Source organism: Punica granatum, chromosome 6 (genome assembly GCF_007655135.1).
Source record: "Punica granatum isolate Tunisia-2019 chromosome 6, ASM765513v2, whole genome shotgun sequence".
Taxonomy (NCBI): domain Eukaryota; kingdom Viridiplantae; phylum Streptophyta; class Magnoliopsida; order Myrtales; family Lythraceae; genus Punica; species Punica granatum.
In genome coordinates, this window is record NC_045132.1 from 431,124 (window position 1) to 455,328 (window position 24,205).

Sequence of the window (24,205 nt, forward strand, 5' to 3'; positions counted from 1 at the left end):
ACTAATTTTAATGTCAACCTTAATGTAATAGTAAATTACATGTAAAATAACCAATGCGGGTCGGTTAAAACGATTTGACATTTGTTTTGCTTAAAAAATGTCTCAAGTTCGAGTTCTTGCGAATGTAGAAAATCCATGCTCGGAGAGTTTTATCCTTTAGTGGGCGACTCGGCTTGACTTGGTTAGTATGTGCTCAATTGACTTCCGGATATCACAGTTCACATTGAAAAATTCCATGTAAAATTTTAATTTTTAATAGTCAAATTAGAAAATCATGATAATTATATAATAGGCCTTAAGTGGCTAGCTAATTTTAAGTGGATGATTTTTACTTGTAATGGGGGTTTAAGTTTAAAATTCATTAAAAGCATCTCGTTGTCGCAACCAAGTATGCTCAAGCTAGAATGAGTCTTAGTCAATAGTCTGACATAACCTTGCAACGATTCACAAAAAAAAAAAAGAGGATATCTATAACGTCACAACTAAGAAGAAATTACTTAAATTAATGATTAATTTTTAATATGCTTTTTATCAATGTGGATTGATTTTGATAATTCAAGACTTATTCTCATTAAGCAAGATCTCGAGTGTGAACATTATGATTGGGAAAGAATTAGGATCGATGAAGTTTTATTCGTTAGTGAACTCACCTCGTTTGAACCTAGATTAATCCAATGAATTTCTATACATCAAGCTATGTACATAAAAAAAAATTATGTATACCCAATTAAGCAATGTATCGAGTGCGAATTTTGTGACTGTAAAAGATATGATTGGAAGAGTTTTATCCCTTAATAAGTTGACTTTACATGAATCTAAATTAATCGGACTCATTCAACTTCCAAATATCAATTATTACACATTGAAAAAAAAGTACGTATACTCAAATTAAGCAAAAAATAAAATAAAAATTATAAAAAAGGCGAAGAGTGGGTGGCCCCCGAGAGTTGGAAAGCCCGCCCCTGTCTCCCTCGCAATCTGACTGACCGGGTATATATTCTTTACGAATTGTAACTTGATGATTATTAGAAAAAAAAGGGAAAAAAGAAAGAAAGAAAGGAAGAAGTGGATCTACCTTACGCCCTGTTTGGAATCAATTCTGGTAAGAAATGAATACAGTTCAATTGATTTCATTTCGATTCGATCCGATCCAATTATAAATTATTTAAAAAATTAAAGAATTTAATAGAAATGAATTAAGAGATTACTTTGTAAATCATGCATTTAAAAAGAGTTAATTTCTTTTTATAAATACATTACATTTTTCAGTAAATAAAAATGTATCTCAATGCTTTTTTTTTTATTGTCATTCTCTCAGTATTTGATAGCTAGAAAAAGGTATGCATAATTTCTAAATTTGGCTAATATTGACTCTCAGCGTCCCGCTATCGCTAGTTTCTACTTTCCACCCTTCTAACTCATGAGAAACTAGAGTCTTTCCCGCACTATGTGCGGTGCCATTTGATATTCATGTGAGTTATATAGGTTCGTTTCTTAATCAAAAGCTGTATAAATTATACAAATTTATTAAAATTATTGTGATGGATCAAGGGAGAAGGAGAAGGTGAGAAAAATTGGGACTAATATACGGAAGCAGTGGGTAGATAATTTCCAATTATTTTTCCAATTATATAGGATATATCCGAAGAGACAAAATTTTCATTTATCTAAATATACAAAATTTTCATTTATCTAAATATACAAAGTTATCATTTATCTAATGGCTCTCATAATTTTGAAGTACGTGAGATATGGGCATTTTATGAAATCAAGATTCAAGAGTGAGATGAAAGAGGTTTTTGGGCTTTATAGTAGTAGCATGAAATAACATATCAATTGCAGTAGAGGGTGATCTACACTTCGCTACGCGTTGAATTTAGCGAAATTTCAATTTAAAAATTACGCACCATTGAGGTTGATATTGCAAAATTATTTTATATTTTATATTCTAAAGATTTTTTGATAGTTTATATTCTAAAGATATAAAGCAACAAATATCTACTGTGTTTGGACTATAGATTTTGAAATTTTATGGAAAAATTTATTTATATAAGATAAAATCATTTAACAATAGTATAGTGAGGATAGAGAAGGAAGTGAGAATGGGTGGGAACATTGGAAAGGGTGGACAGGAAGTCGAAGTTACATATTTGCTCTTAACTTTTCCATCATCTTTTAGATCTTAATTACCATATATGTTTTCAATTATGGGCATTTTGAAAGAAAAAAAAGATTAAGACAAATTTACTTTCTCTCCCTTTTTGTAGTACATAGAAAATATTTATAAGGTGCTCTGATGGGGCAAAGGAAGAAAATTAGAGGATCTCAGTCACAAGAAAATAAGAAAAACCTCAAAAAGGAAAATATAAGAAAGTAATAAATAGAGTACTAAGTCGAGATATGTGGTTGTCTTTCACACTTATGTAACAGTGCAAGAGACTGGTAATTCCCGATTGTTAGCTAAACAATTCGTAAACTTTTTTCATTGTCTAAGCAAGTGCTGGTACTATGAGAAAAATATAGGAAGTATATTTGAATTTCGAGGACGAAGTTTTTCTTTAAGGATCGGACCAGCTTACTATCAATCATGTCTATATACTTGTCAAGGTCTAGTGCCACCAGTTCAGAAGAAATTCTCAACATAATTTTGAAGTTTGAATTATATTCAGAGATTGTTACTCTGATATGTGTATATGGCCATGTCTTCATGAAATAATAGTATAAGGGTAAAAGTTGATGGATAATTCAGTAAAATTCCATAGTGTACTACAATTTACAATAATTCAAAATAAAAAAAAATATGCTTTCTTTCCTAAATATAACCAAAAATGAATATTGTCAAAAATTAAAAAGTGTACTTCCAAAATTATCTCCTTGATAGCCATTTTTAAGTTATATATTAACTTATCGATTTGGGAGAATAATATATTTTTAAATTAAAAATACAAAATAATATTAAAAAAATACAAAATTGAGGAAATTGAAATGAAAAATAAATAAAAATGAATATACTTGAAGAGGAGGTAGGGAATGTGGTGGAGGGCCCTCGCCTGTCACCACATCAGGATTTAGTAAGATCCCAAAGTCGGTCACCACCACTTGAAAAGAACTTCAATAGAATCGGACTCGAAACTAGTCACCACCGCTTAAATAAAGTTGTGTTGTCCTCAGCATCGTATCCCATGGTCTCTTCTTGTGATATACTTCAGATTGCAGCCCAACATGTATTTGAATTTTCAGGACCAGATACGCATTTTAGAAAATTCCGCAACAAGAATTTAACTTAATTAGATATTAAGTTTCCTATATTGCTATGATATAGTTTCCCTTAATTAGATATTATTTCCTATATTAGATTGAGTCAGTAATCTTAAGTTTTCTATTTCAGATTGTTTCCTTATTATATTTTAGGAAAGTAATCTAAAGAATATTATATGTCAGTTTCCTAATCTAAAGTCAAGGGATGTGTCTTCCCTCTATATAAATATGCACCTTATTGTAAGAGAGGAGCTTAGACCATAAATGAATATTTTTGAATGAAATTACTTAGAGTGTTTCTTCTCTTTTCTTATCTAAACAAGTTCATTGTTTAGTGGCGAAAAACTTGATTTTTATCGTTCATCCTTGAACGTAGCGAATCAAAACTACTTTTCTTACTTGTGACGAGTTATCTTATCGAGTGAGTTTAGTTGGTTATACCCTCCACCCTTCTTTCTTATCAAGTTCTGGTTCGTGAGCTTATCATCCTGCCCCCTCTATTATATATATTTTGACCATTTTATGATTTTATTTTCTTGTGTAATTTAATTCTTAATTTTTGTCAAAGCTATTAATAGGAAACTAAAGAAAAGGTGGATGGAAAATTTAACAAAAAATAGATAATTGATTATATATAATATAATTTTAAAAGTATGTGCTTTATTTTTAATGGTTTTCATTTTTGATTATATTGAAGAAAGAGAGTAAAGTATTAATTAAAATAGAAACTATTCCTTCAATATTGAAGCAACTTTTAGTTAATAACGAAATATGGGACCTTTTACGCAATAATTTAAATCCCAAATAAACGAAGAGATAGGCTAACCTCGAATGTATAGAAATCTCATGGACATCTCACCTATCCTTTTGTCATATTCTTCGATCTTCTGTCCACAAATTGAATATTAAATAGATAGATAGATAGATAGAGATTAATTTGGGGATTGGCATGCAAAACGAATTTTCTCGAAATTTTGCGCGGTTGGTCAGAAGAGACTAAAAGCACGTGCCGGGTCGACGTCCTATTTCACTGATTTGCATGTGCATATGGTCAATGGAAATGTGAAGCAGGCAGCCATACATGCCCCTTCAATAATTAACCCCATTTTGTTTAATAAAAGAGAGACTCAAAATTCCTCCTCCCATCAAAGACGATTAATGTCACAACGTCACGACTCACAACATATGCAACGCATTGAATTTTTTGTCCAAAGAAAATCTTCCACGTGTAGCATGTTATGCTAATTCATCAATAGATTTTTTTAATAACTACTGTTTTTTTTTTACTTTTTTTCTTTCAATTATCTTCCATTAATTATAGAATTTTTTTCGGATTACTAGAAAAACTCATGATACTAGTTATAATAAAATAAAAATCATAATAATTAATAAAATGACATGGGTAATTCCATTACGAAAATCGAACCTATAATCTTTAGATTAACAAGCAAGAACATGCTTCATTGTCTTACACACTCTTTTTCTCTAGGAATACCCCTTTAGTTTATTTACAAAAATATATTGATTAGTGTTAAAGTTATTAATTTGGTCAAACCTTTATTAATTAAATTCAATACTACTCGATACCCGTGTATTGAGCGGTAGCTTTCATCAATTTCTGTAGGAATGAAAATAGGTAATTAACTCATATATAAATATAAATATGAAGAAAAAGTAGAAAAACATGACGATCCTCTCTCACGATATATGTAGCGATGATCAATCGGCACGCAACCATTCATCATATATACCAAAACATCGCACTAAAACGAAATATTCAGTTCATTGCCCTCTCACTCGCAATCAAAGGCTGAGCTACGTACATTGGTTTGAGTTGGAAAATTTTCCTCAGACTCCAGAATCCCAGGGAGCTTAATTAATGACCGAAAAATTCCATCTCTGCTAAAAAGGCAGAAAATAATGAGAAATATTATTTGGATCTGATGAAGAATCATCAATTATCATAATCAATCTCTTCTGTTTGTTCATTTAATTGGTCTCTTTTGCATCGTCGAAACTGACAAAAAGTAACGTGTTTTATGGGAGCAGCCTCCCTTGGCTTGTGGATTCGGAAACATTGTCGTCAGGCAGATTTTAGTTTAGTCCCATATATATATATATATATATATATTTATAAATTGAATAAGGTTAAAAGAATGGAATTAAATTATTTAAGAACATTAGTCGATGCATCGGACTGGGCATGCATAGGTACATAAATATATATAAGATTTGCCCGAGATCTATCCATGTAATGTGTTAACAAAACAAAAGCAAATAAAATGTCTCACCCAAATATATAGTTATATGTAAATATATAAACACACATATACATGGCATTAATACTTCACTTTAATATATGAACATATATATGTTGTATATACACGTAGTGAAACATCGAATATTAGATTTTATAATTTTTAGGGCGGAAAAAAATGGAATTGCAAATAATTCAGATCATACATTGCTAAGTTGTTGAAATTTAATATATATATATATATATATATATATATATGAGCGTGTATAAAAATTAGGTGTTGATAATTGCAGATATTTATTAATTGAAAGGGAAAATGCATTTTTACAATTTATAACAATATTGTGCATAAATGAATTAATTTTTGTCTCCCAGATAAAACACGAAGAATCCCGTTAATGTTATATGCATCCGTTGATTTTCTAGCTAATTAGAAGGGGCCACTCCTGTACTGTGCATATGATATTAATTTATTTCCTCCTCTTCTCTACTATTTATTGCCACGCGTGACAGACAAACCGTCCAAATATTTAAAACGAAAGGATATAATCTGTATATATAAGGAAAAACAGGAGAAATCCAAATCGTATCCGTCCCCATCCCCCATTGTCAATCGGGAAAACAGATACATTTAATATCCGCATGACCCAAATCCTTGACTTTTTTTTTTTGCCCCCTTGTTCTTTTAATAAAAGAGGTCAATAATAGCTGACGACTAATTAGCAAATATATATTTAACTTCTAATTAATTAATTAATTAGTTGTCCTTTAGCTTCTTTCAATGGTCAAATCCAACATTAACTTAGGTGTCTTCGAAGATAGAGTTGCCTTTTTGTTTTGGTTAATTGTGACAGCGGAAGGTGAAGTTGCTTGTTAATCTGTTGTCCTGTCAAGCAAAGAAGTTATCACGTCAATAATTCCCATATATACTTATATCCTTTCTGGCTATATAGATATTTATTTCCCGTGTAATGATCGGCTTTTCGCCTTTCTTTTGCGAATAGTTGAATGACATCGAATGGCATAGTATATGAATAAGTAGTCATTGAGTCCCAATTCCTGCCACGCATAACTTTGTACTTTGTTCGATTGCCCGAGGTTTACAACCTGGGTCAATAAGGATATTATCGACCTCAGTTTTGCATACGAATTAGATCGCAGCTAAAAATTTCTGATCTCGAAATGGCCATATATCACTTTATTCAGCTGTCATTCAAAAGGAAATTAAGCTTTTTGACACTATATATATGAAGTTCATATATACTGAAAGGACCCTAATTTGTCTAATTAAGTGCTACTATTTGACCTATTGATGATACGTATTTCGTATTTGAATTGAAGATATATTAGTGATAAAATATATCCACGTAACATTAGGGTCAAAGGGAAAGAAAAATGTTTCAAACTATATACAGACTGGTCATACCAATGTAAGTGGGAAGTTGTGAAACTCTTTCACCGAAGTTGGAAATTAAGGTGAGCTGATGCTGGAAAAAAAAAGAGCCAAAAAATAAAAAAAACAATAGAAAAGAAGAAAAAGAGATGAGCGGGTAGGTTTGAACATACATATATATGTATATATTTATATATTTAACAAGGAAAGCCAGATATATTGTAGACCAACAGGAGAGGAAATAATTAATTTTACTGATGATTATCAAACTCATAACTAATTTCGATTATAAACGAGAGTATGTGCCGTTATACTTTTCAAGAATTGAATTGAATAATATGTTTGATCTTGCTTCATTTGGAAGATCAATGCAGACATTTATGTACATAAATGCACACATATATGCATACATTCCCTCGACTGACTTAAAACATGTCTGCTTGCTTGTTTAAGTACTCCTCTCTCTTGTTAGCTTTGTGCTCAGCAACCTTCCTTCCTCGGATGCTCTATCTCATTTATTTTATCCCAAACCATATCTCCTATTCTACAGCGAAATATAAAAATGGAAATTATAATTTCAACTCAAATTATTGCATATTTAATCTTAAAGTTTATATGTGCTCGTGAATTTTTTTCCTCTTCGATCGGTTACAGAATATGTGGGTCTAGTATAAATAAATTGGAAAATTAGAGAAAGAAGTTCAAGAAGTCTTGCTTACAAGAATCGAACATAAAATGTCTTAATTATTTGCCATTGCATTATGTTTTCCTTTTATCTGGGTTGATAAGTTTTAACTCATATAGAAAACTCAATTAACTCAAGTGCTCGATGGATCATAGAATGCCAATCTTTATATCGACCAATGAAGTTGGTTTTGGTAATACTATGTATCTCTTACTCATGTTTAAAGAAGGAAATTAAAAAGTATGCATCCTACTTCTTGATATTAATAAATGGGGAAGAAAACAAACTGGTTGCCATAATTATGCCCGCCTCTTTTGTAAATTAGAATCTAAAGACAATCATCTTATATAATTACAAAGTACATTTTCTTTGTGTGTTTGTGTGAATTAACAAAAGAAAGAATAACCAAACGCGCACATAGTTTTTTTCCCCCCCTTTTAGGTGATTGTGAATTTAACAAAAGAAAGAATAACCAAAAACATAGTAGGGATGAGAATCACTTTGACTGTCTTCCATCCTTCCGATTCCAACCAACTTAAAAAGCCACTTTTAAGCCATCCCAACAGCGTCGTATCCAATGTAAGCTTTGGCTTAGTAGGATTCTCCTTAACGTCCTCCTCATTTTGTCGTCAATTTTGGTCAAACAATGATTTCATTTACATGAATATAAAATACATATATATGTACCTCAATGGGAAATTAGAGAAAAAGAAAGAGAAAGGAATATTGCAAGTGGACATTGGAATTAATCCTAGAGAATTAACAAACATTAACATTGGATGGCAGTGGATACACACGGATCAAATATCCAAGTGGCGTCAAATTTATAAGATCGCTTGAGCTTGTTTTTGGCCTTTTAATCTTTGTTAATGGTCATCATCATGATGAAATGAGACCGTTTAAGTTAATCACAAAGGTACTGCAATTAATCAAAGCTGTCATTGATCCTTTTATATTAATCAATATATAATTCATCACCATCTTTGCCTATGCCTGCACTTGATGCTGATGATTCGATGCTTTGCTGCTGTTAAGTTATCCCCTTTAATAATGTATTTTGTTTACTTAGTATCGTCATCATCGTCGTCATCATCATCATCATCAGATTGATCTGTCCTATGGCACCTCATGCTGCCATGATGGAGGATAATAATATATTAGTCCCTTTCTTTTTTCCTCTCATCACAGTTCATATATATATTTATATATATATATATATAATATGTGAATTACTGTATTTATATACAATTGGAAAGACAAAAAATACTACGGTAAAAAAATTAATTAACTTACTGATTGTGGCGTAAATAACAAATCATTTAAGTGAACGCAAATTGATAAGAATGTGATAATCGTGCCGTATCACCAAATATACATACCAATCGTCTTTGTTTTTGGTCAATATTGTGTATTAACTTGCAAAACATCACGAGAATGTTAGCTAGCTACTTGTCTCATGTCTCCTCATTTATTTACTTCTTCCATAAAAAGAATCTTAAATCGGCGCGATATTATTATTATTATTAATTGCCTATTAATTCCCAAGAATTGATATGACATGGTGCTGTATTTGATCGGCTAGAAATAATTTATTTCAGACATAAATTTCTTCCTCAGAAGGCAACAGTGCGTCATTAATTTAAAATTTTTTCGGTGCATTAAATTGCAAATTCTAAGCAATTAATAGAGTAAAAATAAATTAAAAAATAATTACCGAAAAGTCCAAATATTCTTAATGAATTACTTAAAAGGACAATGCATGGGTCCTATTGCTGAATTTTCAATCACGGGCCAAGTACATAACACTACTAACTTGTACAAAATATTTTTGTACAAAATCCAAAACTCTTATACAACAAGAGTTGAGGGTTTGTACTTGGCCCGTGACTGAAAATTTAGCCAACGAAACCTAAAGAATTTCCCTTATTAAAAATCTTACCTGATATTCCAATCATTAGGGGGGAAAAAGGCTAAATGAAACAGGAAAGATTATTGCAACCAAGGGGCCAATGAAATGGTAGTCTAAACTGTTATATGTGTCCTTCATTTTTATAAGTCAAATTCAGATAAATGATTATTTGAAATGAATCACCTTCGAATTCAATTTCTGTGAAGATTATTATTGGAATATAATACCTTCATACTCATCTTACACGGAGTTCAGTATTGCTAGTGACTCTCTAGACAATTTGCTTATTCGTCAGACATAGCAGCTTTGTAGAAATTGAATTTTTAAAAGATGTTCGTAGTTTTTAAAATATTTGAAGTTTTACATGATTATGGACAACTAAAGCATCGAGATAAGTGATAAAAGTCAGTGTTTGATCAATAAAGTCTTATATTAGCGAAATTTTTTTAAGTGATTTAACATTTTTTCTCATTAAAAAAGATCACGAGTTCGAATATTGAGAGCTGAGAAAATTTTCTTATTAATGGACCGAATTAAATTTTTTCGATAATGAATGGACCAAATTAAATTAAGCAGGAATAGTTAAATTTCTATTCACATAAGAAAAATAAATGGGACGAATAGGAACCACCCAGACTCGGAGAAAATGGATCGATCGGGCAAACATTCGTGAGTGGGGTGGGCCCGCGTGGGGGGTTGGTTGGGGTGGGGTTTGGGGGTCAAGATCTACCGTCCGACAAAAGAAGCGGTCCCCACAAGACAGACAGACTGATGCTGAAGCCGCACGACAAGGCTGCGGTCCCGCGAAGCAGAGGATCTAAGCCCATCTGGCCTAGAGAGAGAGAGAGAGAGAGAGAGAGCAGTTAGTCCCCGAAACGTGAGATTCCTTTCTTTCACCTTCCCCGATACAAAATGCAAGGAAGTGACTGCAACTGTCCTCCTTTCCCTGCCTTTCCTCCATTCCCCCTCCCCCCATTAGAGAGAGAAAGTGAGGTGAGAGAGAGAGGACATATAGAAGAGTGCGTGTGAGAGGGAGACAGAGAGGGAAGAGAAAGTAGTGGAACGGCGACTTTGGTGGTGGCGGACCTGGTAAAGAGAGGGAGATGCAACTGACCAGGCAGCGTGCGGCGAGCGCTGGTGGGGGAGCGGCCGGTGGAGGGGCGGTGGTGCTGGTCGGTGTGAAATTAGACGGGGAGAGCAAGGAGCTGCTGACTTGGGCCCTGGTAAAGGTTGCTCAGCCTGGAGATCGCGTCATTGCTCTTCACGTCCTTGACTCCTCCTCCTCCTCCTCCTCCATTGGTAAATTCCACTTCCCCCCTGCCCTCTCTCTCTCTCTCTCTTTCCGTCCTTCATCGTCTCTCTATTTTTTGCTAAAATTCTTCTTGTTTTCGTTTTGCAGAGGGAACATCGTCGTTGATTTCTCTGGTGAATGCGTTTGATTCCGTGCTCGCTGTCTATGAAGGTTTCTGCAACTTGAAAGAGGTAAAAACATGCAGAATCCTTGAATTTCTCTCTTTCCTTCTTCCGGAAAAGGGAGCTTGTTCTCTCTGTGTGTGTGGGGGTAAGAAAAAGCAAACCTTTTGAACGACATTTGCCGAAACATCATTTTTTTCGTTCTTTTGACAGAGTGGTATGATCTCTTGTTGTGTCATAATTATGCTTTTGTGTTGGTCATCTAGCCCTCTTGTCACTTGCTTCCGAGCCCTTTTGGTATTGAATTGTTGTCGTGTTAATGTGGTGTAACCGAGAGATATTGGAAGCTGAGCTTCTATTGGTTGACTCGTTTGTTTGTAGGTGGATTTGAAGTTGAAGGTATGCAGAGGGCCATCAGTGAGTAAAGTGTTAGTTCGGGAAGCAAAATTGTCCCCATCAGCAAAGATAATTGTGGGAACCTCCAAGACCCAACACAGAATCCGGTCATCTGCTTGTGTAGCTAAGTACTGTGCAAGGAATTTGTCCAAGAATTTCTCAGTTTGGGCCGTTGAGAGTGGAAAGGTTGTGTTCAAGAGAGATGTGTCTCAGCTCAATTCAGATCCCTCAAAAGGTAGGGTTCTTCTCTTTCATGGAAGTTTCTCATAAAAAATGGAAATTTCATAGTGATGCTGACATGTTTTGTTTTCTTCGTCTTGCGGAACAGATGATAAGAGGCACAAACCTTACACGCGCCTGCTCCATCATTCTCTGAGCAAAAACTTGAAATTGGCTGAGAATTGTGATGTTGGCAGGAGGCAGTGCGTGCATAAGTCTGATTCCTCATGTGGGTTGAGGAAGGATTGTGTAGAAACGTCTTCTCAGGATGTCACATTATCATCAGAAAAGGCTGAAGATGATGCGGTTGACAATTCCTTGGCCCTGGTACCATTTCAGGAGATTGAGGAGGCTGCCACAAGCTCAGATTCCATAATAGTTCGAGAATCGCGTGGATTTAGACCTGGTTGGTCATTTCTTCAGCGGATGTTCTTGCCAAAGTGGCAACAAGCAGAAAAATCTACCGGAAAGAAGATAACTGCTGTTCAACGGGTTTTGAGACTACCAAGCACGCAGTCCTCTGCCGTTGTCTATCCTGATCAAAAGCAGAGCAACTATGTTCAAAACGATGATCAATCTTGTGATTTGAATGCAGAGCGAGGTGCTATTGTACCCATTGGATCTGAAGGTGTCTGTCCTCTTTCACTTGACAGTGCCTCAAAGAGTACTCTAAAGGAATTGGAGGGACTACACGAAAAATATTCTTCCACTTGCAGATTGTTCAATTATGAGGAACTTTTGGCAGCTACTTCGAACTTGATGCCTGGTATACTGATAAATCATTGGCTGTGGGATTTGGATTTTGATAATATGGTGAAAATTTTGTGTACTAATTTAATATATGTGATTTTAGAGAATCTGGTCGGAAGAGGTGGAAGCAGTCAGGTCTATCAAGGGCGTCTCTCTGATGGCAAGGAACTGGCAGTGAAAATCTTGAAGCCATCTGATGATGCAGTGAAGGAATTTGCTTCGGAAATTGACATCATTACTACCTTAAATCACAAGAACATAATATCCCTGCTCGGTTTCTGCTATGAGAACAACAACCTTGCCTTGGTTTATGATTTTCTAGAAAGAGGAAGCTTAGAGGAGAATCTTCATGGTACATAATTGCAAATTTTCTTGGATGGAAGTAGGTGTAGGCATCTTTACTTCTTTTTATTTATGCTTGCTTTGTTCATCGATGCTCTGCAGGTGAAAAGAAGGATCCTCATGCATTTGGGTGGCGAGAGAGGTACAAGGTCACGGTCGGCATAGCTGAGGCACTGGACTACATACATAACGGCTGTGCTCAACCAGTTATTCACAAAGATGTGAAGTCTTCAAACATTCTTCTCTCTGAGGATTTTGAGCCACAGGTGTCTGCATTTGAAATTTCCATTTTCTTCTTGGTTACCTTGGTCGAGATCTTGTGCTCATTCGTCCACATTTTGGTTGATTTTTCAGTTATCAGATTTTGGATTTGCCAGTTGGGTTGCAGATCTGTCGTGTCAAGTGACCACAGACGATGTTGCTGGAACCTTTGGGTATGCTGTATATTTTGTTGGCTGGAACATAGCTATCATGATTTGCGATGTCTAGTTTTTCTTTAATAAATGCATTGGCTGAGACATGTCTTGTTTTTTCAGTTACTTGGCTCCAGAGTACTTCATGCATGGCAAAGTGAGCGACAGAGTCGATGTTTATGCATTTGGTGTTGTAATTCTTGAGCTTCTATCTGGTAGAAAGCCGATTGGTGGTGAGTACCCAAAGGGTCAAGAGAGCCTGGTCATGTGGGTAAGTATAAGTTGCTCTTTGAAGATCTCTTTCGGTAAATCAAATCTTAAACTGCAAAAGCTTCTCATTACGAGGTTTATATGGTTATCCTTTTAGTCAAAGGCGACACTTATCTGAACACCATGGGTCAATAAACATTTGCAGGCGAAGCCCATTTTACGGTCTGGGAAGGTTTCCCAATTGCTAGATCCGAGCTTGGGAAGTGATTATGACCATGAACACATCGGAAGAATGGTTTTAGCCGCTACCCTTTGTGTCAGGCATTCGCCCCAAACTCGTCCTGAAATTAGCCTTGTATGTTTCTTACCTTCCTCTCTATTGCTCTGTCCACCTTATCTATTTCTGTTTTTGTATCTGTTGAGCTGATTCCACGGTTGATGTACAGATATTGAAGCTTCTCCAAGGCGATGAGGAAGCAATAAAGTGGGCAAGGGAACAAATTAGTTCGTCATCAGAACTCGATGGTTTGGACGGGGAAGACTCCCCTGTTAGTACCATCCAGTGTCACCTCAATCTCGCCTTGCAAGATTTGGAGGATGACTCCCTTTCCACCAGCAGCACGGAGCAAAGCATCTCATTGTTGGAGGATTACATGCGGGGAAGATGGAGTCGGTCCTCGAGCTTTGACTAAAACAGTTGTATCTTTAGTCGAAGCCAGAGAGAGACATCTGTCAAATCTTCTTATTTTTGTATGTAATCCAATGGTTTTCGGTTTATTTTCCACGGCTGGCTTTGATGAGTTGAGGATAGGTCTTGGAAGAGAGGTTTCTTTCGAAAGATGTCTGCCCCCTCCTGGACTTTCTGGGTCTGCACGTTTCAGCCCACTTTGCAGGCAGTCGGTTTTGTTTTGGAAGTCGTTGCACCTTCTGTTTCGGCTCGATTCGTGTCGTCTAATTCCAAATCGTTAGTGTAAATCTCTGGTGTAGTATCTTCCAATTGTAAATGAGGAATTCTTCTGATTAAGAACACAAGAACTACTACTGTTGCCGCTGCTTCATCTTAATACTCAGCTGTTGATGTTATTGGCATTCTAGATATTGTCTTTGCTCCTTTTTGTTTTTATTTTATGTCATTTTAACTTAATAAACATATTTACGGTATTTTAAGTTAAATTTTTCGACGAGTTTATGATTTTCTCTTTCCTCTTCCCCCCCCCCCCTTTTTCTGGGTTGAACATGCTGTCTGGTTTAAGGTAGGTATTTCTTTCCTTTCTTCAATCCCTCTTGGATTCTGTCCTTTCTTCCTTTACAATATTGCGTTTGGCTGTCGCGTTGCTCTTGAATTCTTTTCTTGGTGGGCATGGCTTTCCAAATAGTTTATTTTCTCCGTTCTTTTTACGTCTTGCTTCTTTTTGGACCGACTTTTATTCGCCTTTGATTATCGATCACTTTAACATTATGGTATTCAATTCAAATGGAATTTATACTACATGCCCCATCTGCCTCCGGTAGGAGTTGCACGTCCTGGTGTCGACAAAGTAGAAACCAATGCACCAAAACTATAATGAAGATCTTCATGGTCATATAGAAGCATACATGATACAACACAATACACACGCACTCACACACTCTTCATTATTACTTGGTAATTATTATGCGTATGACATAAGTTTGAGCTAGTGAGCAGACGCTAACAGTGCCTGCGATTGCTTCTCATATCGAAATCCATTTGCCTTTGAATCATCCGCCGACCAGATGAATATCCCGTTCAGCTTCCCCTGGCTCTTGAGCCTGCTGCACGCCTTGAAGAACCCATTTTCCGGCGTCAGTCCGCCGCTCCCATCGCTGATGAAGCTTGCCAGGACCTTCCCGCCATCATAGTTCGAGGTCTGCTTGTTGAAGTAGTCGAGGAACTGAGACACGGTGGTGCCCTGGTCGTAAGCATAGAATTGGAAGTTCACGTAATCGATGATGTGCCCGTATTTCCTCCACAGGGCCAAGTAGTGCGACTGGACATCGTCATCTGCAAATGGGGCTATTGAAGCAAACTGGATCACTCCGTTTTTCTTGAGGGTGCTTATGAGCTGTCCGATGCAATTGGCAAATGTATCCGGGTCCGCCTTGAAGTGCTCATAGTCGATGTCTATCCCATCAAGGTTGTATTTCTGGATGATCGATGTGAGGGAAGCTACGGCATTGGATACCCAAGCACTGACCGACGAAGGGTTGAAGTAGGCGTTGCCGCTCTGCACGCTGTCACCTCCCAAGCTCAGGCCCACTTTCACATTCGAATTCTGGCCCTTGATCGAGGAGACCTGATCCGGGCTGAGGTTGTCCGTATCCCAGAAGACATTGAACTTCCCATCCGTCGGGGAGGTGCCTGAGGTGTCGTAATCGATGGCAAAGGAGAGGAGGAAGTGGAAGTCGACCCCGCTATGGATGGGGACATCGGAGAAGCGGACGTTCTTGAACTCCGCGCCTATGTACTCCCTGAACAAGTTCGAGCTGGGGGCCGCCCGTAGGGCCGGGAACTGAGATAAGAATAGGAACGATTGAAGAATGAAAAGAGCGATGAAGAGATTGCGCGAAGCCATTTTTTTTTTTTTTTTTTGTGGGTTTGAGCTATTGAAGCTCTGCTCTGGACTGGAGAGAGGTGAGTCAATTGAGCTGAGGGTCGTTGCTAGTCCTCTCTACATATAGCGACGGATGGATGCGATGAGGAAGCCAATAAGGGGAAGGGGCCAAATATGGGATGGAGACGTGGGACGGCTAAATTATTATTGTAGGACTATTTGCCGTCTAAGGAACTCTTATCTCAGAAAAATAGTTGGAAGATTTGTCAAAATATAATCCTAGGCACGTCCATTTATTTTATCGGTCGTAAGAGACCCCGATTTAACGGGAAATGTCCATAGGCTAGGCTAATGAAATGAAGAGATACGGATGATCACGTTGATGGAAACTGACTGTGAAATCTTTTACTTTTTCGAGTTTATTAATTAGGACATATCCTATTGCACTAAAAGCTCTCGTATTGTGTGTGCGTTTTTTTTTTTTTATTCATTGGATTATTTATTGTGTTGCAACTTGCAGGGCGGCTGAATTAATTTGAAGCATATATATAATAAAATAAAATAGAGTCCCCTCTTCTTCCGATTTCCCCAGATATGGCATATTATAGTGTTCAAACGGATCAATAAATAAATAAATAACTAAGAATGCAGTGCAAGGAAGACTGTCTTATTATGTTTTATCTGTAATTAAAAAAAGGAGCGGAATTAGAATAATTTATTAATCAATTGACAACTATACTAGTGTTAGCATTGGCTAGGCTTCATAGGCAATTGAGCCTCATTAAGACCACTAACGACTTAACAACATAAATGTCTATCCTATGTGTGACTTAACAAATTAATCACACACTGAGACGGTCGACCTGATAGCAGATCGCATCGCATTGCATTCATAAATAAAACTGAAGAAATGAATAGTGCACGAGGACAAGTTTCTCCTACGACAATTCCCCGAGGATCTTCCTCCTACCTAATTGCTCGTGGGATAAAATATAATTGCATGAGCCTCAATTTTATTTTACTTTAATAAAAATATATGCCAAAACTTATGATAACACTACGAAATTTATACTTAACACGTAATAAAATCATAAATCCGACATAAATTAAATGCTTATTGAAATAGCACAGCAAGGAAAAAAAAATTAAAAGAAAACACCGACGGTTTTTTTCACCCGCGCCCGACGGCAACACTTGCGGCGAAAAGACACCAAGGTTATTTTTTTCTTTCCCTCCTATTAAGAGTGCAGTCTTCACATAAGTGAATAGATATATATTACCATATATAAAATATATAATCTCCATCTACCGAAAAAAAAATAATCTCCAGATGAACACAATTACATGTCATAGCATGCAACTTGGTAATGCAGAAGACAGATAAATTAATCTCGTCGGCTCGATCGCCATTGCTTATACGCAGGGACTTTATTAATTAGTTTTGTCCGAAATCCCAATGCCTGTCATCGGGATTAATTTCTGGTGCCGTAACTTAGATCTTCAGAAAATAGAGTGAGTTTATCCCTGCAAATGCATGCCGTGCGGAAGAATTTACTTTCGGTAAATGAACAATTAAATCACAGAAAACAAAAAGAATCGCAATTCTGAACAATCATTCGATTTGTTAGGTGTGGAAATATTAACAAGGATTGAACAATAACGTGAAGGATCAGTACATACATAATGAGAATGAATCTCCCATTTCAGATGCTCGTTTCCGAGCACCAAACCAGATTGACCTGACAAATTAACAATAACAAAAACATCAACAAGTGTATGTGTTTTATCTAACACAGACGTGTTAGATTTTTTAAAATGCGAAAAGATGGAAGTCGATTAACCTAACAAGAGAAATACATCATAATTAAGTATACTCGCCCTTACAATTTTCCATCCCAAGAAGGAAAGGCATGTGAGACAATGGATGGGAGCTGCCGAGCCGTTACCTTCCAAGCTTTCATCATCGATCAGTACATTGTCACCGCATAAAACCGTACATTCTCGATATATGAGGACATCTATTCGATCATTATTCACTTCAAAAGTACGTCTGCTCGATTGAATGTAATTGATGATTGTGAAGAAGAAGGAAAAGGAGAACTTATGACCTACGTACACTCCGCTAAAGAAAAAATATAATAGTTGCAGGTGCATTATATATATTATATATAATAGTTGCCCTTCCTCGAAAGGTAATTATATAGAAACTGTTGGGAATTGGTGTATGCCCTAGAGGCAATTTATAATCAGTTTTGTAATATGATATCTATTTCATTATAAAACGAGGCATATCTGTTATTGTGTAGATTGCGCTAAATATGATTTTACACAATAATGTCCTTGGAATAGTAGGTTCAATAGGCATCAAGTGTGACTTGATTGTGAGATCCTATAATTACTGAACATTATTCCTAAATGTCCATAGTCAAAATATTATCGTTAATTAGGACAACGGTAATACGGTTAGACTAGTGTGAGTGTTGATTGATGACCAAATCTCATAGGTCATGGATATGGAGATATCAAATCACACCACATGTATACATTAAGAGTAATGTGTATTGGACTGACCCGCCATGAGATTGATACATGGTTTGTTACGTGATTGTCATTAGCATATCTCAAAGTGACTATAGTGTAATGGTCCTTTGACTTGAGGTCACCATGGATTCCTACATGTAATGTCATATACTTTGATACTGTCAAACGCTACCGTAACAGGCTGGTTATAAAGACAGTTATTGGGTATATCACAGAGCATGGAGAGGAATGTGAGTAACCAAGATAGGATTTGTCCCTCCTACGAAACGGGAGCGATATCTCACGGCCACTTGGTGGTTAAGTCTAAAAGTGTATGCATACCCAAATGAGTCGATATAACGATATCGAGCTCATTTGTTCTGATAGACTTACCCGGTAAACCAAGAAAAAGAGATATTGAGCCATACAAGGATGTCATCGACCATGCCTTGGGCTCAATAGAGATATAGAGGACAAATGGATTATATTACATGGTAACGTAGGTCACAAGGTTCGTCGAGAAATTGACTTTCCGATTACTTGAGTAATAGTGATGCATTGCTAGATGCCGCTCATTGTTTGTAATATTGAAATAGAGATTTCGATATTACTGTCAACGTAATTGGGAACCTACAGGGTCACACACTACGACTAAATTGACGAGATATTTTGAAATAATAAAAACGTCTAATTGAGATTAGATGATTTATGGTGTGACCGATTAATCGGATATTTAATGAGATTAAATTTGTCGATTAATTAGACTCGATTTATTAGATTAAATGGACTAAATTGATGCACGATTAATATGGTGACACATGGCTTTTGTTTGGATGGACATGTGTATGGACACATGTCACTTGGGGACACTAATTTCCCTTCATCCCACATCGGTCATGGGAAAAGAAATTGTCTCCCCATTTGCTTATAAAAGCAGTAGAAGAGATGGATTCAAAAAAGTGTGTGTGTATGTTTTATATGTATAATGTGTATGCATATATATATATACACGTGCAGACATTTATATACATATATGATATGTGTATGCATATAAGTTTATATTAATATAATTTGGGTTGAATTGTTCAAACTCAAATTGGTCCATTAGTTTAAAAATTTCGGGTGTTGCATCGGTGTTTCTTTCGAGTGTTGGTCGCTAGTACCGCCGATCTCGAAGACTCGTCGACAAAGTCGGTGTGGATACCAGTAGAGGCGTCACGCGTGGGACGCTCGGTCGACTATATTAAATATTACAGGTACGCTTTTATTTACTCTTATTCTTCTAGTAGGTCTAGGGATTAGTTTCACAGGTAGGAAATTTTGAATTTCTGTTCCTTTTTCGCTTCCATTGCGCCCCGTGAAATTAGCAGAAACTACCATTCCTCTCGTGCCCTTTCGACCCGTAAGAAGTGTATTATATATATAAAAATATATATATTACAGACATGATCCCCACTATGCATGGGACTATACATATTGACAAATATATATGTGTGTGTATATTGTTCCGTCTTATGTATGATCTAAATTTTATTTTTCCAGTCTTTCTTGGTACAATTTTAAGATATCAGTTTATCATGTAATTTGTCATTTTAGTGATTCATGAAACAGTATAATACATTAGATCCATTCCTATGCTTGGCGCATATTTTTCTCTAGTCTTTTCGAGGTACAATTTCAAGATATGAATTTTTCATTTTAATGATTCATAAAATAGTATAATACATGAGATCCATTCCTGTGCACGATGAATATTTTTTTTCTGGTCTTTCCAGGTACAATTTTAAGATATCAGCTTTTCATCTAATTTGTCATTTGTTAAATTTTAGTGACTCGTAACATGGAACTGGGGAGCGAGGGGACAATACTATGATCAATGTCAAAGAAAATTTGCTGAAATATGAAACTGGACGTATAGGTTAAGTTCATATCTAACAGATGATGACCTGACGGCCAAAAGATGATGACCCGATGGCCAAAAGGGCAAAATAAAAATAAAAATGACGGTTGCAGTATCGTTGATTTGAAATGTCATGGAATATATCCTCGATAAGTTACGGCTTATCGGGTGATGTAGAAGCTGTTGAACTGTCCACCGGAATTCAGGATACTTTAGAGCTGCAATATCAACACAACAGAGATTGTATATAATAACAATATATAACAGTTATAACAAACGAACTTACTTATCGAAAAGAAAAACTATGAACTTACAGGTGCAGTATATATCTTCCTTGCTGGATCATACCACGAGGACGAGGCACATGAACCTGACAAATTATCCGATAAGAACGTTGGTCTGAGATTCGGTAATCAAACTTAATTAAGATAAATTGTCGATCAGTCAAGGCGTTAATTACCAATTTCCATCCCGAGGGGATACTGCAGTTATTACAAGAGACCCTGGCCGCTGTTTCATTTTCTTCAAGCTGCCTAGTCTCCAAACTTTTGACGATCATGACTGCGAATTAATTCGCGTAAGATAGAGTATCGTAAATTTGTACTTGCCATCCACACACACACATATATATATAATAAAGCAAGAAATATGACTTTGAAAGTGCGTAAGAATATATGTACGCTACATATCGATCTTACACTTTGGAAAATACCACAGCTCCATGCCTGCCATCCTTTCCGATTCCCTTTTCCTAAGTGGTAAAGGTTATAAGCTCATTAGAAAACATATGTATTTCTTGTATATACAAATTACATGCTGACCTCTGATTAATCAATACTTGGTCGATCGACACGTGTTTAATTAGCAACACGAGTTATTAATAATGTTTAGTGGGATCGTGATTGATGCAAGACAGATAGAGGTGGGGAGGGAAGATCATTACCATGTGACCAAGAAGATCCTTCTCATGGGCAACTTGAGTAGTGCAAGCAGTGCAGATAAATGTTGAGGGTTCGAACTCCTGTTCATCATCATCGCTAAGGATAATCACTGAAGGATCGGCAGCACACTGAAGATTTATTGCAGCCATCAATCGATCAATATATCGTTTTCCTCTGGGAGAACTGTATGTGATTGAGATGATAATATATTTGCGGGGTGATGGATATTGAAACTGAGAGGGAAAAACTAAGAGGGAAAGCGGAAAGAGAAAGCAACGGTTTTCCTTCTCACACTATGGCGGTAAGGTAACTATATAACGAACTCATTAACTGCCTCTCTTAATTGTTAATAATACCTAATTAAACTCGGGATCGATCATGAAGCAATTGACTCTATTATTGATCAGTTTCCTTCGTATCGATTCACCGGATGCCCCGTGAAATGAAACCTGTAAATCGATCTCACTTAGCTTGGGTTCTTGACTTCTTGCCTTAAATTTCTCTAAACAAATTATAAAGCACTCGCTCGCGTATGTTATTTATAACGGAAATTCTAAAATATTAAAGAGATACTGAAATGGAGATGCGAGTTGTAAAATATATGTCGACAATGATTCAGTCGTATAATCTGCAAAACTACATATGTGCACTTCATATGTATTATTTGAGCTCAAAAATATTATATTTGTCAATAGTTCTTAGATAGACTAGATTAGAGTGTATCTAAATTAATGAGAAATTGAAGACTAACTAAAAATAGGTTTGTAATCAAAAGAGGGAGTAGCGCAATGGCGCATGCCCTCGCTTATTGATCTAAAGGTTGCAGGTTCAATACTTAGTGGGATTACGCGTGCCTCTTTATTATTTATTTCTCTTTCATTGTACTGTGGATAGGTTCATACTGTTCGGCATTATTCTCGTTAATCAATATTTCGGATTCAAGTCTTGCGAACTCGAACTAGATCACCCAAAAAAAAAAAAGAAGGTAAAAGAATTGAACATGGACAATTGGTGAACTACCACCCGTTCAGGCTGCCCAATATGCAATATCTTCAATGCTATATTAGTGTTCTTTCTCGCCCTTCTGCTTCTGATGTATGACATGTACATGTCCATCCATGCCACTCAATCAGATCGATCTATTTCAATCAAACATGCATGTATTTTCTTTTTTACAGCTATTTCGATCTTACATATAATTGTTATAGTTTGGTTAATTTATTCTCTAATTATCCAAAACTGTTTCGAGTGTGGCTCATGCAAGCCATCACTTCTGACTATTAAAGATGATGGATGCTGTCAACGGTATGAGGCCGGTTTTCAGATTCCGATCCATTCACCGGAATGAGTCATGTCATATATTGATATACAAAGACTACCTGGGCACTTATTTTATGGGAGGTCGAGAAAAGCCGACGTCATGACACGAGGAAACTAAAGGGAAAACACAATTCTATAATTGAAATGAGTCGATCAGAAAGTACTGTTCGAGTAACTTATTATAATGACGGCTTAACGTCACTAACTAGCTATGGAAAAAACCAAAGGACGTATGAAGGAAACATACCTTGTGCGACATAGTTGATATGGACGAAATTAACAATCATGAACTATATCTATCAGCAACAAAAAAATATGCAATATCTGTCGGTAAGAGAAACAACTTGGGACTTATGGCCCGTTTGGTTGGGCCGAAATCCAATTCTATTCCGGCCCAATTCCGCCTCTAATTAAAGTTTGCCTTCCTCGGCTCTTAGTTGGGTCGGATTTCGAATTCTGTGGAATCCTCATTCCCCCCTTCGAATCGATCACCACTGAGCTCCGGTCGATCACCATCACCTTCTCCATAAATCTTTAGGCGGGCGCAGAATCAACCAGCTCGCTTCAAGGTAATTAATTCCCAAGCTTCTATGGTGTAGGATATGGAATTTAATGTTCCCAAGCTTCTATATGTAGGATATGGAGTTTAAGGTGTATCAGCTAGCTGCGATCTTCTTCGACTGCTTAGAAGAAATAGAAGATCTTGGATTGATCTGAAAATCAATATCTTTGTGAATACTGCGTCGTCACTCCTTTGGGTGTGAGGAATTTGACGGCATAGGATGATGCTGTTGGGCGAGGGGCATGGTGCATTGCTTACTATGTGTTTGTGGAAATGCGCTGCAGAAGTTGGGACTTGGGGTGGGATTTGGTGATCGGCGGGGGGGCGTTTCTGCTTAGATGAAAAGTCATGAGGTTGTGTCTGGTCTGATCGATACTTGTTTTTGTTCGTTGTGCAGGAGAGCGCAATGGCGGATGAGCAACAAGGAGATCAGCAGGCCGTGGGTCCCTCAGCGGCTGGGTGGAGAGCAACGGTGGAAGAACAGTACCGGAAGATCAAAGAGAATGCGGAGGCCTACCCCTATGTCTGGGCTTCGTACGTTGTTGTTTATGGCGGTTTCGGCCTTTGGATGGCTTACCGGTGGAGGAAGCTCCGGAGGACCGAGGACAGGGTCCGAGTCCTTCAGGAGAGACTCCGGGAGCTCGTCCGAGCTGAGGAGGAGTCTGCAGCAGCCTCAGCTTCATCATCTTCAGCAGCAGCAGAGAAGGCTACAGGAGTACCTCCTGCCGCTGTGTCAGCAGACAAGGCCCCGCCTGTCGCGGATAAAGCTCCCCAGTAGTTCCATGATTTCCCTGCCCTGGAATGATGAAGTTGTAGTTACAGTTACCTCCACTGGTAGAGAAGGTGCATGTGTATCAAGCAGATTCAACGTGGAGGCGATGTACAACAGCGCCATAGTCGTCTTGACTATCGATGGGAAAGGCTGGCTTTCAGCTGTTCTGATCAGATTCAAATTCAAGTTGGGATATTCTACTTGGGGAAAACCAAAATGTGATATTGAGGATGATATTAGTCGATCACAGAGTTGTCGGTTCAGCAATAAACTCGCACTTCATACATTCGATGGATGATTATTTGTTTCTGTTTTGGTGTATGCATTGAGGTTGCAGAGAAGCAGAGTAAAGAGATGCTCGGGAATCAAGTT

At 36.9% G+C, this 24,205-nt stretch overlaps 3 protein-coding genes and 1 long non-coding RNA gene across 4 annotated transcripts; 3 read left to right on the plus strand and 1 right to left on the minus strand.

The window, feature by feature from the left end:
• The first annotated feature begins 10,401 nt into the window (after positions 1-10,401).
• Positions 10,402-14,339, plus strand: LOC116210883 (probable receptor-like protein kinase At2g42960). Its single transcript, XM_031544999.1, has 10 exons — positions 10,402-10,801; positions 10,902-10,984; positions 11,297-11,546; positions 11,640-12,296; positions 12,384-12,632; positions 12,725-12,888; positions 12,977-13,056; positions 13,159-13,306; positions 13,451-13,600; positions 13,692-14,339. The coding sequence occupies exons 1-10, from the start codon at positions 10,606-10,608 to the stop codon at positions 13,935-13,937; spliced, it is 2,223 nt and encodes a 740-aa protein (XP_031400859.1). The 5' UTR covers positions 10,402-10,605; the 3' UTR covers positions 13,938-14,339.
• A 455-nt stretch (positions 14,340-14,794) lies between these two features.
• On the minus strand, positions 14,795-15,916 carry LOC116210884 (chitinase 2-like). Its single transcript, XM_031545000.1, has one exon. It carries the CDS (start codon positions 15,837-15,839, stop codon positions 14,922-14,924), a length of 918 nt encoding a protein of 305 aa, XP_031400860.1. The 5' UTR covers positions 15,840-15,916; the 3' UTR covers positions 14,795-14,921.
• Positions 15,917-19,304: 3,388 nt separating this feature from the next.
• Positions 19,305-21,566, plus strand: LOC116211623. Its single transcript, XR_004157708.1, has 2 exons — positions 19,305-19,594; positions 21,155-21,566. It is a non-coding gene; the product is annotated as an uncharacterized LOC116211623 (long non-coding RNA).
• A 1,370-nt stretch (positions 21,567-22,936) lies between these two features.
• On the plus strand, positions 22,937-24,142 carry LOC116211622. The gene is made up of 2 exons (XM_031546080.1): positions 22,937-23,068; positions 23,459-24,142. The coding sequence occupies exon 2, from the start codon at positions 23,468-23,470 to the stop codon at positions 23,837-23,839; it is 372 nt and encodes a 123-aa protein (XP_031401940.1). The 5' UTR covers positions 22,937-23,068; positions 23,459-23,467; the 3' UTR covers positions 23,840-24,142.
• The last annotated feature ends 63 nt before the right edge of the window (positions 24,143-24,205 follow it).